The following is a 21,889-nucleotide window of genomic DNA, read 5'->3' as shown; positions in this document are numbered from 1 at the left end:
GAGACGGCACTGGGACAGCGTGCTGATGTCAGGAGGAGACGGCACTGGGACAGCGCGCTGATGTCAGGAGACGGCACTGGGACAGCGTGCTGATGTCAGGAGGAGACGGCACTGGGACAGCGCGCTGATGTCAGGAGACGGCACTGGGACAGCGTGCTGATGTCAGAAACAGGCAGCACTGGCTTAGCGTGCTGTCGTCAGGAGGAGACGGCACTGGAACACCGTGCTGACGTCAGGAGGAGAGGGCACTGGGACAGCGCGCTGATGTCAGGAGGAGACAGCACTGGGACAGCACGCTGATGTCAGGAGGAGACAGCTCTGTGACAGCGTGCTGATGTCAGAAGGAGGCAGCACTGGGTTAGCGTGCTGATGTCAGGAGACGGTACTGGGACAGCGTACTGATGTCGGGAGGTGACAATCTACCCTGCTTTGCACCGGGCCTGTGCACTGCCAGATCCACCTGAGGGGGCATGCATGCAGACTGCGTTCTCTTTTTTTTAAGCAGCACATGGACTCCCATGAGTTTTATTTATGAAGATTTAAAACAGAGAATACATCATTATAGTGTCACAAGGTTTCAAACATTCACTCAGATTTCACCTGCTGGTGCTAAAATTCCACTTGTCCTGCCCTAGAGAAGAACTACACGTCATTTACTTTCTGTGAAGGCTGCTGGTGCCTTCTTGGATCTCAGTTTGAAGAACAAATTCCTGCAATCCAGTATATGTAGCTATCACATAATTCCTCCTCCCCGTGATGGTGTTGGCATTGAAGTACTTGTGAAAGCCAGTGAACTGGTGTTGACTGCCAGCACCGTGACCCGCCACCCTCACACCTCGCACAAACGTCACTCGGCTGCTCTCCATGTCCTTCACAGCCCCGAGCCCCAACTGTCCCACCACCGGAGGTACCGCCTCCTCCTATAGGTCACAGGAACAATGGGGCACTGGATGAGTCATTAGGAAAGCTATTTACCCATTGGATAATCTGGGTGCCAATCAGATGGGGCAAGGCTGCGGTTGCTGGCAGTCGGGGTTGGCATTCTCAACCTAAAAGCCAGTCGCAGCTGTTGGGTGCTTCTCCCGCGATCAGAAACGCCACAACTGATCGCTCTGCAGCCCTCCTGAGACCCACCCACAACCCACCTGCAGGTCACTTGTTTGAAAAGTTATACTGTAAGGGGTTGACTCTGAGAGCCATGTTAACATAACCCCCCCATTTGCCACAGGGAAATATTCTAATCGCCCGGTGGTGATCCCTTTGATAAAGATTCTGAACTAGCTGAGGAAGTGCTTGAAGCTCGGCCGGGAGTCGGTGCTGGCCCCGTTATGTGGGAATCCTAGGCTTGCACCTGGCAGGGTGGATGGGATGTGTGAGAGGTGGAGAGGGGAAGGAGTGGACCGAGGGAGGGAGGGACCGTTATCGAGAGAAGCGATTTGTGGAATGGGCTGAGTTTTGAGAGAAATTCTAGTTGCCTAGGGAAAGTGAGTTCCAATACCTACAGCTGCAGGATTTTCCATGGAAAGGACTACCCGGGTTGCCTTTGTTACCAGAGTATACGCTTCTGGAAAAACTGCTAATTCCAAATATATGGGGAGAGAGGAGAATTGGGGATATCTATGAATGGTTGGGAAAGAGACGGTTTTGGTGAATACGATTCAGGGAAAATGGGAGGAGGAGGAGCTGGGGAGCGACCTAAGATGGGGGATATGGAGTGAGGTTCTGCACCGGCTCAATGCGACCTCCTCATGCGCAAGGATGAACCTTATTCAATTTAAGGTGGCTCACAGGGTGCATAGCGTCAGGAATAGTGGATTTTTCTTTTCGCTGTGAGAGGAGGCCGCCGAACCATGCCCATATGTTCTTGGGGTGTGAGAAATTGGAGTTGTTTTGGGGAGGGGAGTGGTGTTTGAAGTCTTTTCAGAGATACTGGGATTTGGCGTAACGCCGTGCGCCCTAACGCCAATATTCGAGGTGTCGGAAATGCCAGAGCTGCAGTGGTGTGGTGGGAGGGGACCCATGTGGTGGCCTTTACCTTTTTGATTGCCCGGCGAGGATACTGTTGAATTGGCGATCGACAGCACCGCCAAGGATGGCAACATGACTGGGGGACATACAGGAATTTCTGAGTTTGGAGAAGATTAAGTTTGCCGTAAGGGGGTCAGAGGGCGGGTTCTGCGCAAGATGGTATCCGTTCTTATCCATGTGTAAGGAATTGTTTGTCAACAGGGGGGAGGGGGGATATTAAATGGAAAGAATTTGCACAAATTGTGTATATTAATGGTAATATAATAATAATGGTATGTCTGGATGTTCTCTGTAATTATGGCTGGTTTGAGTTTGAAATAAAATACATTTTTTAAAAATAATAAAATTTAAATCTGGAGAGGTAACAGGTGGCCAAAGTAGTTTTAGGATAAGGAGTAGCAGATTTAAAACAGAGATGAGCAGAATTACTTCTCTGAAAGGGTCATGAATCTGTGGAATTCACTACCCCAGAGTGTAGTGGATGCCACAGCATTTGAGTAAATTTAAGGAGGAGATAAGACAGATTTTTAAGTAGTAATGGGTTGAAGGGTTATGGAGAACAGTCAGGAAAGTGCAGTTGGGGCTGAGAGGAGAGGAGATTATCGTTTTGATTGGCAAAGTGGGCTCGAGGTGCTGACTTGCCTTTTTACACACGGTGCTAGTGTGTCAGTAAATGTGATGACCGAGTGAATCCTATTCCATGTACAACTGGTGAACAGTCTTTCTGCATTGTGATTGTATCCACATGTTCACTGTTTAGAGAGGCAACTGACTACCATCCTATAGTCATAAACTACAGCATGTTTTACATAGAGCCTGAGCCACAGTAAAAAGCTCTAAAGCCCTTTACAGTTGTGTTAACAGTCATGACATTAACACAGGGTTGATACCTCTGTGCTTGTGTTTCCAATCTCATCCCAAGAAAACTGCCATAATTACCATCCAAAAATGGAAATGCAGATATCTTTCCGAGATAAATGGACCATTCCATGGTATAACACCTCTGTGTAAAACAGCAGATCCTCTGGCTCCCTATGAGCCGAGCCTTGGTAGATGGACTATGAATGTAATATAAGCACAGCCTTACAGATGATTCCTCAACTCCAAGGCACAGTTGACAGTTAAATGTTCTGAGGTCTGAATGGACTCTCAGCGTTCTCACTGCACATTGTTCTGAAAGAATGGGATCATACCTATCCAACCTTTTATCAATTGACTGTTCAATGTTTATTAATATATGAATTTATCCATCTGATAAATACTCTCTGATCTCCTTCATGCAAGCTCTCCAACTACAATTTGGTCCAGTCAGTAAATTTCAGATAACTAGAAGCCACCTGTTCTGTATTTTCTTTTTTTAAATGAATTGTGCAAATACCAGCGTGCAAGATAAGATCCTTGCCGAAACCTCTCTTTTCTATCAACAAGTCACTTTGAACTTCCAGTTAGTCACTTTGACACTAAAGGATTAACAGTTACATTTGATCATCTATCGTGGGGATAATCATTTGATAATCTAATAATGGGGAGATGGTTGTTATAGTTTCTCTTTCCGCACCTGGTAGCGAGCAAGGCAGACTTTCATCTGTTCAAAAACTAGTTTTATTCTGGAACAGGTCACTAGTTTGTTGCCAGATGCTTATACTTGAGGGACGACACTCCCGATCATAATAATAATAATCTTTATTGTTGTCACAAATGGGCTTACATTAACACTGCAATCAAGTTACTGTGAAAATCCCCATGTCGCCGCATTCCGGCGCCTTGTGTACACTAAGGGAGAATTCAGAATGTCTAATTCACCGAACATGCACGTCTTTCGGGACATGTGGGAGGAAATCAGAGCACCCGGAGGAAACACTGGCAGAATGTGCAGACTCCGCAGACTCCAAGTCTGCCTTGCTCGCTACCAGGTGCGGAAAGAGAAACTATAACAACCATCTCCCCATGAAGCGTGAATCAAACCTGGGACCCTAAAGCAACAGTGCTAACCACTGTTCTACCATGCCTTTCTTGCTCTTATTGTCTGCCACTGGTGTTGAAAGGATTTTGCAGGTTGATACTCAATCAGTTCGGGCACATTGTAAAAGCACCTTCATTGGTCATCAAGTCCTGGGGTGGGATTCAAATCTGGAGCTCAGCGGCAGGGACGGTACCCACTGCGCCACAAGACCTCCCTGAGAGATGGTGCCAGCGTGGAAATATCACTGGATTAGTAATCCAGAGGCCCAGAGAATGTTCTGGTGGCATGTGTGGAAATTCCAGCACGTTAACTGGTAGAATCTATCGAATATAAAACTAGTCTCAGTAATGGTGGCCATGTTACACATAATGATATCCAGAATGCTGGAACCAACATCAAGAATTAACACAAAGGGAAAATGACAGCAGGATCGGTTGAGTATCAAGTTCAAAATTTTTCGTATTAAATTTAGTATTTTAAATTTTAGAATTCAATATCTGTAGTCACTTGTGAACTCGCTGGTGTGTCAGCAAGTGAGCCGATCGTGCAAATCTCTTCCCACATACAGAGCAGGTGAACGGCCTCTCCCCAGTGTGAACTTGCTGGTGTGTCAGCAGGTTTGATGACTGAGAAAACCCTTTCCCACACACAGAGCAGGTGAATATCTTCTCCCCTGTGTGAACCCGTTGGTGCGTCACCAGGTTTGATGATGAAGTGAATCCCTTCCCACACACGGAGCAGGTATACGGCCTCTCCCCGGTGTGAACTCGCTGGTGCTGAATGAGGTGAGATGACTGTCTGAATCTCTTCTCACACTGAGAACAAGCGAATGGTCTCTCACCAGTGTGAATGAGCTGGTGTTTAATTAGATCCGGTGAGATTTTAAAGCATTTCCCACAATCGGAACATTTAAAAGGTCTCTCATCAGTGTGAACTCGCTGATGCAACCCAAGGCTGGACAAAAGAGTGAATCCCCGCCCACACACGGCACAGGTGTACGGTCTCTCCCCAGTGTGAGTGCGTCGATGAGCTTCCAGCTGGGATGGACAAATAAATCCCTTGTCACAGTCCCTACATTTCCACCTTTTCTCCGTAGTGCGGGTGTCCTTGTGTCTCTCCAGTTTGGACAATCAATTGAATCCTCGTCCACACACACGTGTACGGTTTCTCCCCACTGAATGGTGTGATGTTTATTCTGGATGTGTAACAGGTTAAAGCTCTTACCAGTCAGTCACTGGAACACTATCACTTGGGTGAATGTATGTGTCTCGGAGCTTTTCCAGTCACAATAATGTTTCCATTTTTTCCCCACAGACAATCATGTCTCCTTCCACTTTCAGAGTCTGATGATATTCAAGTTGTGATGAATCTAATGACTCGAACAGATCTTGACGTGATGTTTGGTTTCAGTTTCCCGTCTGAAAATCCTTTCCTCTAATATCCTGTAAATGGAGTTTGCAAGTCATCACGAAGTCCAGGACAGAAATTCAGAACAGACAATTCTAGTTTATCTGGAACATGCTATCCCATTCAAACAAAAACTGCCCAAAATCAGCAACAAAGCCTCAAGAGGTTAAGAGAACCTTCCTAACTAAACCAGAATAGTTTTACCAGGGCCAATGAGACACTCTGTAGCCTGAGATACACATACTGTTGGTGGAACATATTAACCATCCTGGTGGACACCACAAGCATCCTGCCCCCCAGTGCTACCCAGACCATGGAAGAGAGGCCAGCAGTCTTTTATGTGCTAAAAACAGAAAGTCCTGGGAAAATCCAGCAGTCTGGCAGCAGCAGACATCCCCCTTAATGACATTTCTTACATGAGTTCACCTTTTAAGTATAATTCACCCTCATCTCTTATAAACTTTTACCATCTTTGCTTAAACTTCTGAAATTCTATGCTCTATTGTCATCCACTTCTCTTAAATAAATATCTGGTTATGGTGTTGCTAGGCTAATCGGTATATCAAAAACTCCAGTTCCTTCACTTCTGACTTCCTGACCAATTCCCATTTAAAAAGTTTGCTTTCTTTCAACCCTACACACACCAAAACAAATTCCCAATTATCAGATCATTTAATTTTCATTTTATCACAACTTGTCCCAAAACTACGATTTTCTTGATGCTTATAGTAAAGCTGAACAAGTTGCAGGCATGGGAGACACAATCTAACTATTTGTAATTGAGTTAACAACATGACATCATCAGTGTCGAGAAATTCTATTTCTGTCTTCACTTTCAGTCTGGACCGATTGTAGAGTTTACTGCCTGTCCTAGTGTGCAGGGAAATTCCTTCCATTTCTGCAGAGAAGGCCGAGGGCAGGAACACGGAAAAGAAAATATCAAAGTGACCGTGGGTTAGAACACATTCTTGGTTCACTCCATTCTTCACTCTGAAACTGTCAGAAGTGGAGCAGTCAAACTGTACAGTACAGGGCACGTTATCATGAGAGTGAATGAGACTGAGCTTTGCTGGGCAAAGCTATTGTGGCATCTCGTCTGTCACGTTTGTACTTGTAGATTGTGTTAACTCTTGTGTCACCCACGTTCTATTGGATGGATCTAACCTTGCAGCATATTTGAATTAAGGGGAATGATCACAGACAGGTGTTTCAAAAGGCACACTGCAGCCCTGAAAACCAGTTCTATCTCCCAAATATTTAACTCCAGCTAATTATAAGATTAACATCAGCAGAAACAAACTCAATATCGTCAGACTAACAATCCTGGATGTGATAAACAGAAGCAATAACAGCAGCATCCACCCCTGCAGCCATTTATGAATTTGCTTATGTGTCACTAGGTTGAAGGGCCGAGTGAATCTCTTCCCACACACAGAACAGCTGAATGGTCTCTCTCCAGTGTGAACACGTTGGTGTGCCAGGAGAGCAGATGAACAGCTGAAACTCTTTCCACAGTCAGTGCAGAAGAATGGTCTCTCTCCAGTGTGAATTCGCTGGTGTGCATGGAGGGTGGAATACTGCCTCTTTTCACAGGAAGTGCAGCTGAATGGCTTCGCCTCAGTGACTTCGCTGGTGTATCCTCAGTCCAGATGAATGAGTGAATCCTTACACACACAGAGCAAGTGAATAGCTTCTCAGCGTGAATTCACTGATGTGATAGGAGTTTGGTTGACTGAATAAATTCCTTCCCATACATGGAACAGCTGAGTTTCCTGCCTGGAAATGTTCCCCTCCTGTGTCCCACAAAAATTAGTTGACAAAACTCAACTGTAAGCACAGGCAATTCTAGTTCCAATGGAATAGGTTTTCCTGTCATTTCCCCAAAGCTGTAAATCCCTATCCCACACACTTTCCCTGCTCCCTGGGCTGATAAGCACATCCATCTCACCACCTGAATGAATGAAATGAAAATGATCTGCACCATTTCTTTCCTCCTCTCCCAGTTTTATCCCTTCCTCTGTCTGGATTCAGTTTTCCAGTTTCTGTCTGCAGACTGACAATAAAATCAATGGGTCCTATTGGAGATATGGGGTCTCGTCTCCAGCGGGTGTTTCCGAATCCTCCCCGCCGACCTCCCAGGATTTTCTTCCTTCCCTGGGATCAGATTTGAGGCCAAAGTCTGATTTCTTGTCCTCCTCTCCCCATCCTGCCCTACCTTCCACCCCCTTTCCCCATCCTGCCCTACCTTCCACCCCCTTTCCCCATCCTGCCCCCCACCCCGCCCCATCCTGCCACCCACCCCTCCCCCATCCTGCCCCCCCTCTCCCCATCCTGCCCCTACTCCCCATCCTGCCCCCCACCCCCAATCCTGCGCCCCTACCCCGCCCCCCACCCTGCGCCCCCACTCACCATCCTGCCTCCCCCAACTCCCCACCCAGCCCCCCCCTACTCCCCATCATGCCCTCCACTCCAAATCATGCCCTCTCCCCATCATGCCCCCCCACTCACCAAGATGCCCCCCCAAACCCCACCATGCCCTCCCCCCCATCATGCCCCCCCCTCCCCATCATGCCCCCCACACTCCCCATCATGCCACTCCCATTCCCCATCATGCCCCTCCCCCACCACTCCCCATCCTGCCCCTCCCCATCCTGCCCCTCCCCCCACCACTCCCCATCCTGCCCCTCCCCATCCTGCCCCTCCCCCCACTCCCCATCCTGCCCCTCCCCCCACCACTCCCCATCCTGCCCCTCCCCCCACCACTCCCCATCTTGCCCCTCCCCCCACCACTCCCCATCCTGCCCCACCCCCACCACTTCCCATCCTGCCCCTCCCCCCACCACTCCCCATCCTGCCCCTCCCCCCACCACTCCCCATCCTGCCCCTCCCCCCACCACTCCCCATCCTGCCCCTCCCCCACCACTCCCCATCCTGCCCCTCCCCCACCACTTCCCATTCTGCCCCTCCCCCCACCACTCCCCATCCTGCCCCTCCCCCACCACTCCCCATCCTGCCCCTCCCCCCACCACTCCCCATCCTGCCCCTCCCCCCACCACTCCCCATCCTGCCCCTCCCCCCACCACTCCCCATCCTGCCCCTCCCCCCACCACTCCCCATCCTGCCCCTCCCCCCACCACTCCCCATCCTGCCCCTCCCCCCACCACTCCCCATCCTGCCCCTCCCCCACCACTCCCCATCCTGCCCCTCCCCCCACCACTCCCCATCCTGCCCCTCCCCCACCACTCCCCATCCTGCCCCTCCCCCACCACTCCCCATCCTGCCCCTCCCCCACCACTCCCCATCCTGCCCCTCCCCCACCACTCCCCATCCTGCCCCTCCCCCCACCACTCCCCATCCTGCCCCTCCCCTCCCATCCTGCCCCTCCCCTCCCCCATCCTGCCCCTCCCCCTCCCCTCCCCCATCCTCTGATGTGAACCGTCCTCCACTCGCTGAACCAGGATGGCGGCCGTGAACCTCCGCCTGCTCCCGGGAGGGAGAAGCCCGCAGTTGCAAACCAGGGAGCTGACAATAATTGTAACGGGTTTGCGGATCCACAAAGTGTTTCCAAATCCTCCCACCCACCTAACGGCGCCTCCGTTTCTCCGCGACAAACATCTCCCGTGTCCAGCGTCATCAGTAACACTGCGCAGGCGCTAGACTCCGACAACGCGCCTCCGTACTGATGTCCAACTCCAGCAGCGCATGCGCTCAGTCACAATGCGCGCACAGTGATTGACGACAGCTTCGGACCAATAGAAAGAGGGGGCGGGAACGTGGAATCAGGCCGACGATCCAGGTCCTCCAACCAATCGGAGAAAACGAGGGGCGGGGCTGAGACCAGATCTCCATCATTGACTGAAACTCTGCATCATTTGGAAAGCTGATTTCATTCAAACCCCAGCAGAAAACTGGACCTTTCTGCTTGTGGCTTCAAACAGAACCCCCCCCCCTGATGGGCGTGGAGCAAATATTTAAACATTTGTTCGTGAGATGTGGCAACATGATGAAAAAAATACACAAATAATTCATGGGCTGACTGAAAAGAATAACTGGGCAGACAGGGAATGTTGCAATAAATGAACCGACTGAAGAGATAGGACCGTTGACAAAGAAGTTTAATATTGTCATTATTCAGAACATGCCTGATTACAAAGAAAACTGATCTCAAGGTCATCTCTGTAGTTTGGTGTAAATCAGGTCCATCGGGATTAAATGTTTTCTACTACAGGAGTCATGTAAAATTCTGAAATTTAGATGTAAATTATGGATTGATCTGGGAAGATCTGGATCAGTGCATTGACCCAAAAGGCCTCAAAATCAGACTGACGTACTTCAGAAGAAACCTGTGATAGCAACAATCCCATTGCTTCAGTTTGTAAAACAAATGGAACTCTCGATGGAGATTGTGGGTGTCTCAGGATGATATACACAAGGAATTTGTGAACTGACCGAGGGTAATAGTGAGAGGAAAGAAAAGGATCTGGAAAGCAGCAGATACTTTATATTATTACAAAAGAAATGGGACCTGGCTGTGCAGATACCAGATTGCACACAGCACACACATACACACTTTCAGGCACACAAAGGGACTCTACCTAATCAGGTCGGTAACATTCTGCCTCACACCAACCAATGACTAATATTGGGGTTGGGGGGGGGGGGGGGGGGGGGGGTTGAGGGCCACAATGTTCCAGAAATTCCATTCAACTTTACCCTGCAGGGACTGTGAGCAGTTCTGACCATCCAATTCCACCCATTTCACTGAAACTGAAATTCAGATTAAACAACGTCTGGACAGAAGCAACAACAAAGCATTAATAATGAGCATTAACAATGGGGAGGGCAGCACCGTGGCACAGTGGTAGCACTGCAGTCTCACGGCGCCGAGGTCCCAGTTTGATCCCGGCTCTGGGTCACTGTCCGTGTGGAGTTTGCACATTCTCCCCATGTTTGCAGGGGTTTCACCCCCACAACCCAAAGATGTAGCATTGTGGATAGCACAATTGCTTCACAGCTCCAGGGTCCCAGGTTCGATTCCGGCTTGGGACACTGTCTGTGCGGAGTCTGCACATCCTCCCCGTGTGTGCGTGGGTTTCCTCCGGGTGCTCCGGTTTCCTCCCACAGTCCAAAGATGTGCAGGTTAGGTGGATTGGCCATGATAAATTGCCCTTAGTGTTCAAAATTGCCCTTGGTGTTGGGTGGGGTTACTGGGTTATGGGGATAGGGTGGAAGTGTGGGCTTGGGTAGGGTGCTCTTTCCAAGAGCCGGTGTAGACTCGATGGGCCGAATGGCCTCCTTCTGCACTGTAAATTCTATGATTCTATGATTCTATGTGCAAGGTAGGTGGATTGAACATGCTAAATTGCCCCTTAATTGGAAAAAATGAATTGGGTACTCTAAATTTAAAAAAAAACAATGAGGAGCAGTCTATTGGCAGCCCGGAAGCTCAGCCCCTTTGGGAGATAGTGTGAAACACAGTTAACATAAGAACATAAGAATTAGGAGCAGGAGTAGGCCATCTGGCCCCTCGAGCCTGCTCCACTATTCAGTGAGATCATGGATGAACTTTTGTGGACTCAGCTCCACTTTCCAGCCCGAACACCATAACCCTTAATCCCTTTATTCTTCAAAAAACTATCTATCTGTATCTTAAAAACATTTAATGAAGGAGCCTCAACTGCTTCACTGGATAAGGAATTCGATAGATTCACAACCCTTTGGGTGAAGAAGTTCCTCCTAAACTCAGTCCTAAATCTACTTCCCCTTATTTTGAGGCTATGCCCCCTAGTTCTGCTTGTACCCACCAGTAGAAACAACCTGCCCGCATCTATCCTATCTATTCCCTTCATAATCTTATATGGTTTCTATAAGATCCCCCCTCATCCTTCTGAATTCCAGCGAGTACGTCCCAGTCTACTCAGCCTCTCCTCGTAATCCAACCCCTTCAGGTCTGGGATTAACCTAGTGAATCCCCTCTGCACACCTTCCAGTGCCAGTACGTCCTTTCTCAAGTAAGGAGACCAAAACTGAACACAGTTTTGGCTCCCGCGGGTACCCCTGCGCCCATTATCACCGCGCCCCTCCCAGCCACCTCCCCACCCACTTCCCCACCTACACCTTCACCAACATCTCCCACAGGGTCCTTTAGCTCTGCCTCTGCGTCGTCACCCTATCCGGGACCCGGTTGTGCGGACGATGTGCTCCCGGAGCCGAAGGTTTTGACACCAGTGTACACGCCGCACCGGAGCAGAGGCATTTGCAGCGAACAATTCATCCTCCTGTTTGACCGAACTCATGAGTCCCTTTCACCCCCGTCGAACTTTTTTTTAAAAGGGGGGTGAATGTGGTGAGCCACGTATGGCTACGTAAGGCTGTTGTATAATGTTCTACTGTTCTATTAGTTATCGTTATCTCCACTGTTGTATATACTTATTGTTATTGCTGTTCTGTTATTGGTTGTTGCTGTTGTACTGTTGGAATGTTATTATTGGTGCTGCTGTTGGCTCCGCCTGTAGCTCCGCCCAGCTGTGGAGGTATAAAGCCTGTTGACCTGGGTCAGCCCTGCAGTGCGGGAGGAGCTACAGGTCGGCACATATTTAGTTTATTAAAGCATCGGTTCACTGCTTCTCAGCGTCTCGTCTGAATTGATGTCTATCACTGCTTTCCCCGTTAGTATTTGCTCTCGCCATAGCGCTGAGGGCTTCAAGGAACTAACGGGGGTTGGTCCGGGTGGGGGAGGGGGTGGAACATCGGATCTCCCTCTATGCGGATGATCTCCTCCTGTATATTTTGGACCTACTGGAGGGGATGGGGGAGGCCATGCGGATCTTAAGGAAATTTGGCAGATTCTCGGGGTATAAATTGAACGTGGGGAAGAACGAGTAGTTTGTGATCCAGGCGAAAGGACTGGAGAAGAAACTGAGTGAGCTGCTGCTGAGGAGGGCAGAGAAGAGCTTTTGTTACCTGGGTATACAGGTGGCCTGGAAGTGGGATTTGTTGCATAAGCTTAATCTGACCCGGCTGGTGGAACAAATGGAAGGGGACTTTAAAAGATGGGACATGCTCCCGCTGTCTCTGTCGGGGAGGGTACAGACCGTGAAAATGACGGTCTATTTGTATTCCAGTGCCTTCCCATCTTCATCCCTAAGTATTCCCATCCTTCATACCATGTGGGCAGCAAGGTTGCATAGCAGTTAGCACAGTTGCTTCACAGCTCCAGGGTCCCAGGTTCGATTCCCGTCTGGGTCACTGCCTGTGCGGAGTCTGCACGTTCTCCCCGTGTCTGTGTGGGTTTCCTCCAGGTGCTCCGGTTTCTTCCCACAGTCCAAAGATGTGAGAGTTAGGTGGATTGGCCATGATAAATTGCCCTTAGTGTCCGAAAAATGTTAAGTGGGGGTTACTAGGTTACGGGATTAGGGAGATGCATGGGCTTCAGTAGGGTGCTCTTTGTAAGGGCCGATGCAGACTCGATGGGCCTCCTTCTGCACTGTAAATTCTATAATTCTAAGGCTTTTTTCAAGCGGGTTAATAAGATCATCCCGGGATTTGTGTGGAGAGAGTAAAGAGAGTGCTGTTGAAATGTAGTCGGGGGAGGGTGGGCTGGTGCTGTCGAACTTTTGCAACTACTACTGGGCGGCCAACATTGCTATGATCAGGAAGTGGGTATTGGGGGAGGGGTCGGCATGGGAGCGGTTGGAGGCGGCGTCATGCAAAGGCACCAGTTTGGGAGCGCTGGTAAAGGCACCTCTGCCATTCTCGCCGGCCCGCTCCTCCACAAGTCTGGTTGTGGTGGCGGCACTGAAGATCTGGGGCAGTGGAGGAGCCACAAGAGGATGAAAGGAGTGTCAGTCTGGACCCCGATATGTAATAACCATAGGTTTCTACTGGGCAGGATGGATGGCGGGTTCCAGAGCAGGTAGAGGGCGGGTATCAGAAGGACGGGTGACCTGTTTATAGATGGGAGTTTTCCCAGCCTGCAGGCGCTGGAGGACAAATTTAAACTGCCGCAAGGGAACGGCTTCAGGTATCTACAAGTGCGGACCTTCCTGAGGAAACAGGTGGTGGCCTTCCCGCTGCTGCCACCACGGGGGATACAGGATAGAGTAGTTTCCGGTGGGGAGGGGAAGGTGTCGGATATCTACCAGGAGCTATCGGAGGTGGAGGAAACCCCGGTGGAGGAGCTTAAAGGCAAATGGGAGGAGGCGTTAGGAGGGGCGTTAGAGCCGAGTCTATGGGCGGAAGCCCCAAGTAGGGTCAATTCCTCCTCATATGCGCTAGGCTTAGTTTAATCCAGTTTAAGGTGGTCCACCGGGCACACATGACGGCGGCGAGGTTGAGCAAGTTTTTCGGGGTAGAAGACAGATGTGCGAGGTGTGCGGGGAACCCAGCAAACCAGGTCCATATGTTTTGGGCATGCCCGAAGCTTGAAGGGTTCTGGCAGGGGTTTGCAAAGGCAATGTCCAAGGTGCTAAGTACGCAGGTGGTGCCGAGTCCAGAGATGGCGATCTTTGGGGTGTCAGAAGACCCGGGAGTATAGGGAGTGAAAGAGGCTGACGTTCTGGCCTTTACCTCCCTGGTAGACTGGAGACGGATCCTGTTAATGTGGAGGGACTCGAAACCCCTGAGTGTAGAGACCTGGGTCAATGACATGGCTGGGTTTCTCAGCCTCGAGAATACAAAGTTTGCCTTAGGAGGGTCAATGTTAGGGTTCTACCAGAGGTGGCAGCCGTTCGTTGACTTTCTTGGGGAAATGTAATTCAAAATGTTGGCAGTAGCATCTTTCCGAGGGGGGGGGGTGGGGGTAAGTGTTGTGTTGATGTTTTTTCTCTCTTTTGTTGTGTTATTTTAGGTGGTCTGTGAAGACCGAGCCGTTCGGGGAAATATTTTTGCACTATGTTAATGCTTAATGTTTATTGTTCTTTTTCTGTTTTTGTTACAAAATTTTACAAATGCTTCAATAAAAATATATATTTTTTTTAAAAAAGGTGACAGTCCTGAGTCTACCACTTTAAATCAACAACTTGTATTGATATAGCACTTTTAACATAGGAAAATGTAGTTAAATTCTAACATTTGAACTCTGTATTAAAATAACAAGAATCTTTTAGATGCTGCAATAAATATACAAAAGTCATTTGATCTCCAGATTAAGAAAGAGCTGAAGCGAATTTCCAGAAATCCCATCTTTTAATGATGTGTGCATTTTATATACCAGGGTTTTGTTGTATTTTTCCTCAGTATTTCCTGTACTTCCGAATTTGGTCGTCATTGAATTCATCAGTAAGGCAGTTCATCAACATAACGAGCAACAATCAGGAAGTGGGTGGGGGGGGGAGGGGTCGGCAGGGATGCGTATGGAGGCGGCTTCATGTAAGAGCACCAGTTTGGGGGCGTTGGTAACTGCACCTCTGCCATTCTCACCGGCACGGTACTCCACCAGTCCAGTGGTGGTGGCGGCCCTGAGAGTTTGGGGCCAGTGGAGGTGGCAGGTGGGAGCAGTGGGAGCATCGGTCTGGGCCCCAATCTGTGATAATCACTGGTTTGCCGTGGGGAGTATGGACCGGGGGTTCCGGATATGGCAGAAAGCGGGGATTGAGAGGATAGGGGATATGTTCATCGAGGGGAGCTTTGAGAGTATGAGGGCGTTGAAAGAAAAGTTTGGGTTGGCGAGGGGAAACAAATTCAGGTATCTGCAGGTGCGGGACTTCCTTCGTAAACAGGTGTCAACCTTCCCGCTCCTACCGCTCAGGGGGATTCAGGACAGGGTAGTTTCCAGAGGGTGGGTAGGAGAAGGGAGCGTCTCGGACATTTATAAGGAGCTTATGGGATCGGAGGAGACGCAGACCGAGGAGCTGAAGCACAAGTGGGAGGAGGAGCTGGGAGGTGAGATAGAGGATGGTCTGTGGGCAGACTCGTTGAGTAGAGGCAACGCGTCTGCAACATGTGCCAGACTCAGCCTGATACAATGACAGTGGCCCGGATGAGCAGATTCATTGGGGTGGAGGACAGGTGAGCAAAATGTGCGGGATGACCGGTGAACCATGTCCACATATTTTGGACATGTCCAAAGCTTCGGGGATTTTGGCAGGGGTTTGTGGACATCATGTCCACGGTGTTAAAAAAAAACAAGGGTGGTGCTGAGTCCAGAGGTGGCGATTTTCAGGGTGTCAGAAGACCCGGGAATCCAGGAGGAGAAAGAGACAGATGTTCTGGCCTTTGCTTCCCTGGTAGCCCGGAGATGGATATTATTAGCTTGGAGGGACTCAAAGCCCCCGAAGTCGGAGGCCTGGTTATTGAACATGTCTAGCTTTCTCGGTTTGGAGAAAATCAAGTTCGCCTTGAGAGGGTCACTGTTAGGGTTCACCTGGAGGTGGCAACCATTCGTCGACTGATGAACTCAATTCATTCTATGCTTGGTTCGAGCAGGAAACCAATGATCCGCTGTTGACTTCCCCAGCAGCCCATAACACACCCGTACCCACCATCACAGCTTCCAAAGTCAGTTCGGCCTTTCTGAAAGTGAACCCTCGGAAGGCGACGGGTCGGGATGGGATCCCTGGTCGTGCACTCAGAGCCTGTGCGAATCAGCCGGCCGATGTGTTCGCGGACCTCTTTAACCTGTCCCTACTTTGCTCCGTGGTCCCCACCTGCTTCAAGAAGACCACCATCATACTGTTGCCAAAGTCGAACCAGGCAACGTGCCTCAATGACTACTGTCCAGTGGCCCTGGCATCAGTCGTAATGAAGTGCTTCGAGAGGTTGGTCATGAAGCGCATCAACTCCATACTCCCAGAACACCTTGATCCACTTCAATTCGCATACCACCACAACCGGTCCACAACAGAAGCCATATCCCTGGCCCTACACTCATCCCTGGAGCATCTCGACAACAAGGGCTCCTACATCAGACTCCTATTTATTGATTACAGCTCCGCCTTCAACACCATAATCTCAGCCATGCTCATATCAAAGTTCCAAAACCTAGGACTTGGCTCCTCACTCTGCAACTGGATCCTCAACTTTCTGACCCACAGATCACAATCAGTAAGAATAAACAAGAAAAGCTCATCTACAATAGTCCTCAATACCGGGGCCCTGCAAGGCTGCGTACTTATTCCCCTACTATATTCCCTGTACACTCACGACTGCGTGGCAAAATTTGGTTCCAACTCCATCTGCAAGTTTGCTGACAACATAGTGGGCTGGATCTCGAATAACAATGAGTCAGAATACAGGAGGGAGATTGAGAACCTAGTGGAGTGGTGCAATGGCAATCTATCCCTCAATGCCGGCACAACTAAAGAGCTGGCCATTGACTTCAGGAAGCAAAGTACTATACACACCCCTGTCAGCATCAACGGGACCGAGGTGGAGATGGTTAACAGCTTCAAATTCCTAGGGGTGCATGTCACCAAAAATCTGTCCTGGTCCACCCACGTCGATGCTACCACCAAGAAAGAACAACAGAATACACCCTGCTGGAGCGACTGCTGCTTCTGGATGTGGAAGGGGAAGGAAGAATTGGGTGTATATATACAAGTGGCTGGGGGAGCAGGGAGGCAAGCGGGTGGTGAAGATCAAGGAGAAATGGGAAGCGGAGTTGGGAGGGGAGATCAATTGGGGAGTATGGAGTAAGGCACTGCTTAGAGTAAACGGGACCTCCTCATGTGCAGGGATGAGCCTGATACTGTTTAAAGTGGTGCACAGAGTGCATATGCCTTGGGCGAGAATGAGTGGGTTCTTTCAGGGGTAGCAGATGAGTATGAGAGGTGTGGGCGGGGACAACAAATCACGCGCACATGTTTTGGTGTTGCAAAAAATTGGGAAGATTCTGGGCGGGAGTGTTCGCGGTCTTAGCCAGGAGCATGGAGGGGGAGGTGGACCCGGACCCTTTGGAGACGATATTTGGGGTTTCAGAAAAGTTGGAGGTCATGGAGAGTGGGAAGGCCGATGTCATGGCCTTCACCTCTCTGATTGCACGGCAGCGAATTTTGGAGAGGCGGGCGGCATTGGGGGTAGTGCTTTGGTTGGGTGACCTGTCCGACTTCCTACGGTTAGAGAAGATAAAGAGTTTAGGGGCTCTTTAGGGTGGTGTGAGGAAAGGTGGGGGATGTTTGTGACCGTGTTTGAGTGGCTGTTCGTTGTGGGGGGGGGGGGGGGGGGGGGGCGGGAGGAATGGGGTGAAAAAGGGGGAAAATCTGTAGAATGTATAATTGATTGCTTCCCGGGGCTTTTAATCGCTGTGACCTGTTTTGATACATGCTTGTAATAGAATATATTATAAAAAATAGAAAGCACAACAGGAAACAAAGGAAATTTGGCATGTCCACATTAACTCTTAACAACTTTTACAGATGCACTGTAGAAAGCATCCTATCAGGCTGCATCACAGCCTGGTATGGCAACTGCTCGGCCCAAGACCCCAAGAAACTTCAGAGAATCGTGAACGCAGCCCAATCCATCACACAAACCTGCCTCCCATCCATTGACTCCATCTACACCTCCCACTCCCTGGAGAAAGCAGGCGGCATTATCAAAGACCCCTCCCACCCGGCTTGCGCACTCTTCCAACTTCTTCCATCGGCAGGAGCTACAAACGTCTGAGAACACGCACGAACAGACTCAAAAACAGCTTCTTACCCACTGTTACCAGACTCCTAAACAGCCCTCTATAGACTGACCTGATTAATACTACACTGTATACTTCTCTCAATGCCGGTGTATAAGTATTTACATTGTGTACCTTGTGTTGCCCTATTATGTATTTTCTTTTATTTTAGTTTTCTTTTCATGTACTTTGTTTTAATAAACATTTTATTGAGGTGTTTATGGTTTTGTAACAATAACAGAAGAAATAGTGTACACACAAATATAAACATAGTACAAAAGCCATCTTCCTCCCTCACAGGTCCCATCTTTTCTAACACCCTACTCTTAAGCTAAACTAAACCCCACCCTAACCCCCCCACCCCCCTCCCCCCTTCTGCTGACGGTTAATTTTCCCCGGTGAAGTCGACGAACGGTTGCCACCTCTGGACGATCCCTAACATTAACCCTCTCAGGGCGAACTTGATTTTCTCCAGGCAGAGAAAGCTAGCCATGTCAGTTAGCCAGGTCTCCGACTTCGGGGGCTTTGAGTCCCTCCAAGCTAATAATATCCGTCTCCGGGCTACCAGTGAGGCAAAGGTCAGAACGTCTGCCTCTTTCTCCTCCTGGATTCCCGCGTCTTCCGACACTCCGAAAATCGCCACCTCTGGACTCGGCGTCACCCTTGTTTTTAACACTTTGGACATGACATCCGCAAACCCCTGCCAGAATCCCCTAAGCTTCGGACATGCCCAGAACATATGAACATGGTTCGCTGGTCCTCCCGCACACCTTGAGCCCCTATGTTCTACCCCAAAGAACATGCTCATCCGGGCCACTGTCATGTGAGCTCGGTGAACGACCTTGAACTGTATCAAGCTGAGCCTGGCACATTATGTGGACGCGTTGACTCTGCTCAACGCATCCAACCAGAGACTGTCCTCTATCTCTCCTCCTAACTCCTCTTCCCATTTGTGTTTCAGCTCCTCGGTCTGCATTTCCTCTGACCCCATGAGTCCGAAATGCTTCCTTCTCCCACCCACATTCTGGAAACTACCCTATCCGGTCTCCCCCTTGGTGGTAGGAGCGGGAAGGTTGAGACCTGCCTGCGTAGGAAGTCCCGCACCTGCAGATACTTAAACTCGTTCCCTCCCGCCAATTCAAATTTCTCCTCCAACTCCCTCAGGCTGGGAAAGCTCCCCACTATAAACATATCTCCCATCCTCTCAATCCCTGCTCTCTGCCATCTCCGGAACCCTCCATCTAGCCTCCCCGGGGCAAACCGGTGATTATTGTGGATTGGAGACCAGACCGATGCTCCCTCTGCTCCCATGTGTCTTCTCTATTGCCCCCAGACTCTCAGGGCCGCAACCACCACGGGGCTAGTGGAGTACCGTGTCAGCGGGAATGGCAGAGGTGCCATTACCAACGCCCCCAAACTTGTGCCCTTACATGACGCTGCCTCTACTCGCTCCCAGGCTATATTCGCCGCCCAGTAATAATTACTAAAGTTCGACAGCGCCAGCCCGCCCTCCACCCGGCTGCACGCCAGTATCCCCTTTTTAACTCACGGGGTCTTACCCACCCATATAAAGCCAGAGATCATCTTGTTGACCCGTTTAAAAAAGGACCGTGGAATAAAGATGGGGAGACACTGAAACACAAACAGAAATCTCGGGAGGACCATCATTTTCACTGTCTGTACCCTCGCAGCCAGTGACAGCGGGAGCACGTCCCACCTTCAAAATTCCTCCTTCATTTGGTCTACTAGTCGGGTCAGATTTAGCTTGCGCAGCCGTTCCCATTCCCGCACCACCTGAATGCCTCGGTACCGGAAGCTTCCCCCCACCACTCTAAACGGCAGTCCCCCCAATCCCCTCTCCTGCCCCCTTGCCTGGATCGCGAACATCTCACTTTTCCCCCATGTTCAATTTGTAACCCGAAAACCGGCCAAAACCTCCCAGAATCCCCATAATTTCTTCCACCCCTTCTGGTAGGTCATCTGCGTAGAGCGAGACTCATAATTACATTCAGCAGCCTTCTTGCATTGGCCACGAACTGCCTCCCCTTAACAAATCCTGTCTGGTCATCCCCAATCACGTCCAGAATGCAGTTTTCAATCCTTGAGGACAAGATCTTAGCCAACAGTTTGTCGTCTACGTTTACTAGGGAGATCAGTCTGTAGGACCCGCATAGCTCCGAGTCCTTATCCCACTTCAGGATCAATGAGATAGTGGCCTGTGACATCGTCGGTAAAAGCCCCCCTCTCGCCCTTGCCTCATTAAAGGTCCTCATCAGCAGTGACCCCAGTATCCCAGAGAACTTTTTGTAAACTCATCTGGGTACCCATCCGGTCCCTGGGCTTTACCCGACTGCCTGGCCTTCAGCCCTTCTGCTATCTCTTCCAACCCGATCCGGGCCCCCAGCCCTTCTACCAACTCTTCGTCAACCTTCGGGAACCTCAGCCTCCCTAAGAATTGCCTCATCCCCTCCGGCCCAGCTGAGGGTTCCAACTCATACAGCCTGCTGTAGAATTCCTTAATGTGGACACCAAGTGTCCACTACCCCCGTCAGTAAAGACCTATTCTGGATAAAATAAAATCCGGGAGTATACTTTATGCATGTGCGAGTAGAAGGACAACTCCTTCCCTCTCGGCTGCCCAAATCTCCATGGGTCCAACCCCCCCCCCCATCTGCTCCATTAGCCCCTTGAGCTCCTTTGCCATTCCTGGCACCCTGCCTGTCCTCGAGCTAGACCGGTCTAGCCCTGGGTTAATGACTGTGAGAAAGTACACATTACGATCAGTGGAGGGGAGTGGCCCTTTAAGTCCATGCTGAGGCGTTCAAAAGGGCGGGAGGCCTTCACCAAGTGAGCCTTGTCCGGCCGATAGAAGTGCGGCTTGCAGTCTGCACAGATTTGGCAATCCCTGGTCACAGCCCTGACATCGTCAGTGGAGTAGGGCAGGTTGCGGGCCTTGACGAAGTGAAGAAGCCGGGTGACCCCCGGGTGACAGAGGTCGTTGTGGATGGCCCGCAACCGGTCTGTTTGCCCACTGGCGCATATATCGCAGGACAGGGCATCTTGGGGCTCATTGAGCTTCCCAGGGCGATACAAGATGTCGTAGTTATAGGTGGAGAGTTTGATTCACCACCGCAAAATCTTGTCGTTCTTAATCTTGCCCCGCTGCGTGTTATTAAACATGAAGGCAACTAACCGTTGGTCTGTGAGGAGAGTGAATCTCCTGCCGGCCAGGTAATGCCTCCAGTGTCGCACAGCTTCCACAATGGCTTGTGCCTCCTTGTCGACGGAGGAGTGTCGAATCTCGGAGGCATGGAGGGCACTGGAAAAAAGGCGAAAGGCCTTCCTGCCTGATTGAGGGTAGCGGCCAGGGCAAAGTCAGACGCATCGCTCTCCACCTAGAATGGAAGGGATTCATCCACAGCGTGCATCGCGGCCTTGGCAATGTCGGCTCTGATGCTGTTTAAAGCCAAGCGGGCCCCAGCCGTCAGGGGAAAAATGGTGAACTTAATGAGTGGGCGGGCCTTGTCCGCGTAGTTGGGGACCCACTGGGCATAATACGAGAAAAACCCCAGGCATCGGTTCAGGGCCTTGGGGCAGTGGGGAAGGGGAGCATGCGGTCGGGGTCGGGCCCTAGTACATCGTTTTCCACGACATAGCCGAGGATGGCTAACCAGGTTGTGCGGAAAACGCATTTCTCCTTATTGTAGGTTAAATTAAGGAGTCGGGCGGTGCGGAGGAATTTGTCTAGGTTCACGTCATGGTCCTGCAGGTCATGGCCGCAGATGGTGACATTATCCAAGTACGGGAACGTGGCGCGCAGCCCGTACTGGTCCACTATTCGGTCCATTGTTCGTTGGAAGACGGAAACCCCGTTTGTGATGCCG

The 21,889-nt window shown here is 50.3% G+C and overlaps 1 protein-coding gene and 1 pseudogene across 1 annotated transcript in view; one reads left to right on the top strand and one right to left on the bottom strand.

Moving 5' to 3' along the window:
* Nucleotides 1-21,889, top strand: part of LOC140410270 (uncharacterized) — a 75,300-nt gene that overhangs the window by 40,605 nt on the left and 12,806 nt on the right. Inside the window, exon 2 of the mRNA XM_072498237.1 lies at nt 17,485-17,490. Within this exon, the coding sequence (XP_072354338.1) occupies nt 17,485-17,490 (6 nt within the window). The remainder of the gene's footprint in view (nt 1-17,484; nt 17,491-21,889) is intronic.
* On the bottom strand, nt 524-14,666 carry LOC140411056 (uncharacterized; annotated as a pseudogene).

Source organism: Scyliorhinus torazame, chromosome 4 (assembly GCF_047496885.1).
Source record: "Scyliorhinus torazame isolate Kashiwa2021f chromosome 4, sScyTor2.1, whole genome shotgun sequence".
NCBI classification, from domain to species: domain Eukaryota; kingdom Metazoa; phylum Chordata; class Chondrichthyes; order Carcharhiniformes; family Scyliorhinidae; genus Scyliorhinus; species Scyliorhinus torazame.
This window is presented reverse-complemented; position numbering and strand designations above follow the sequence as displayed.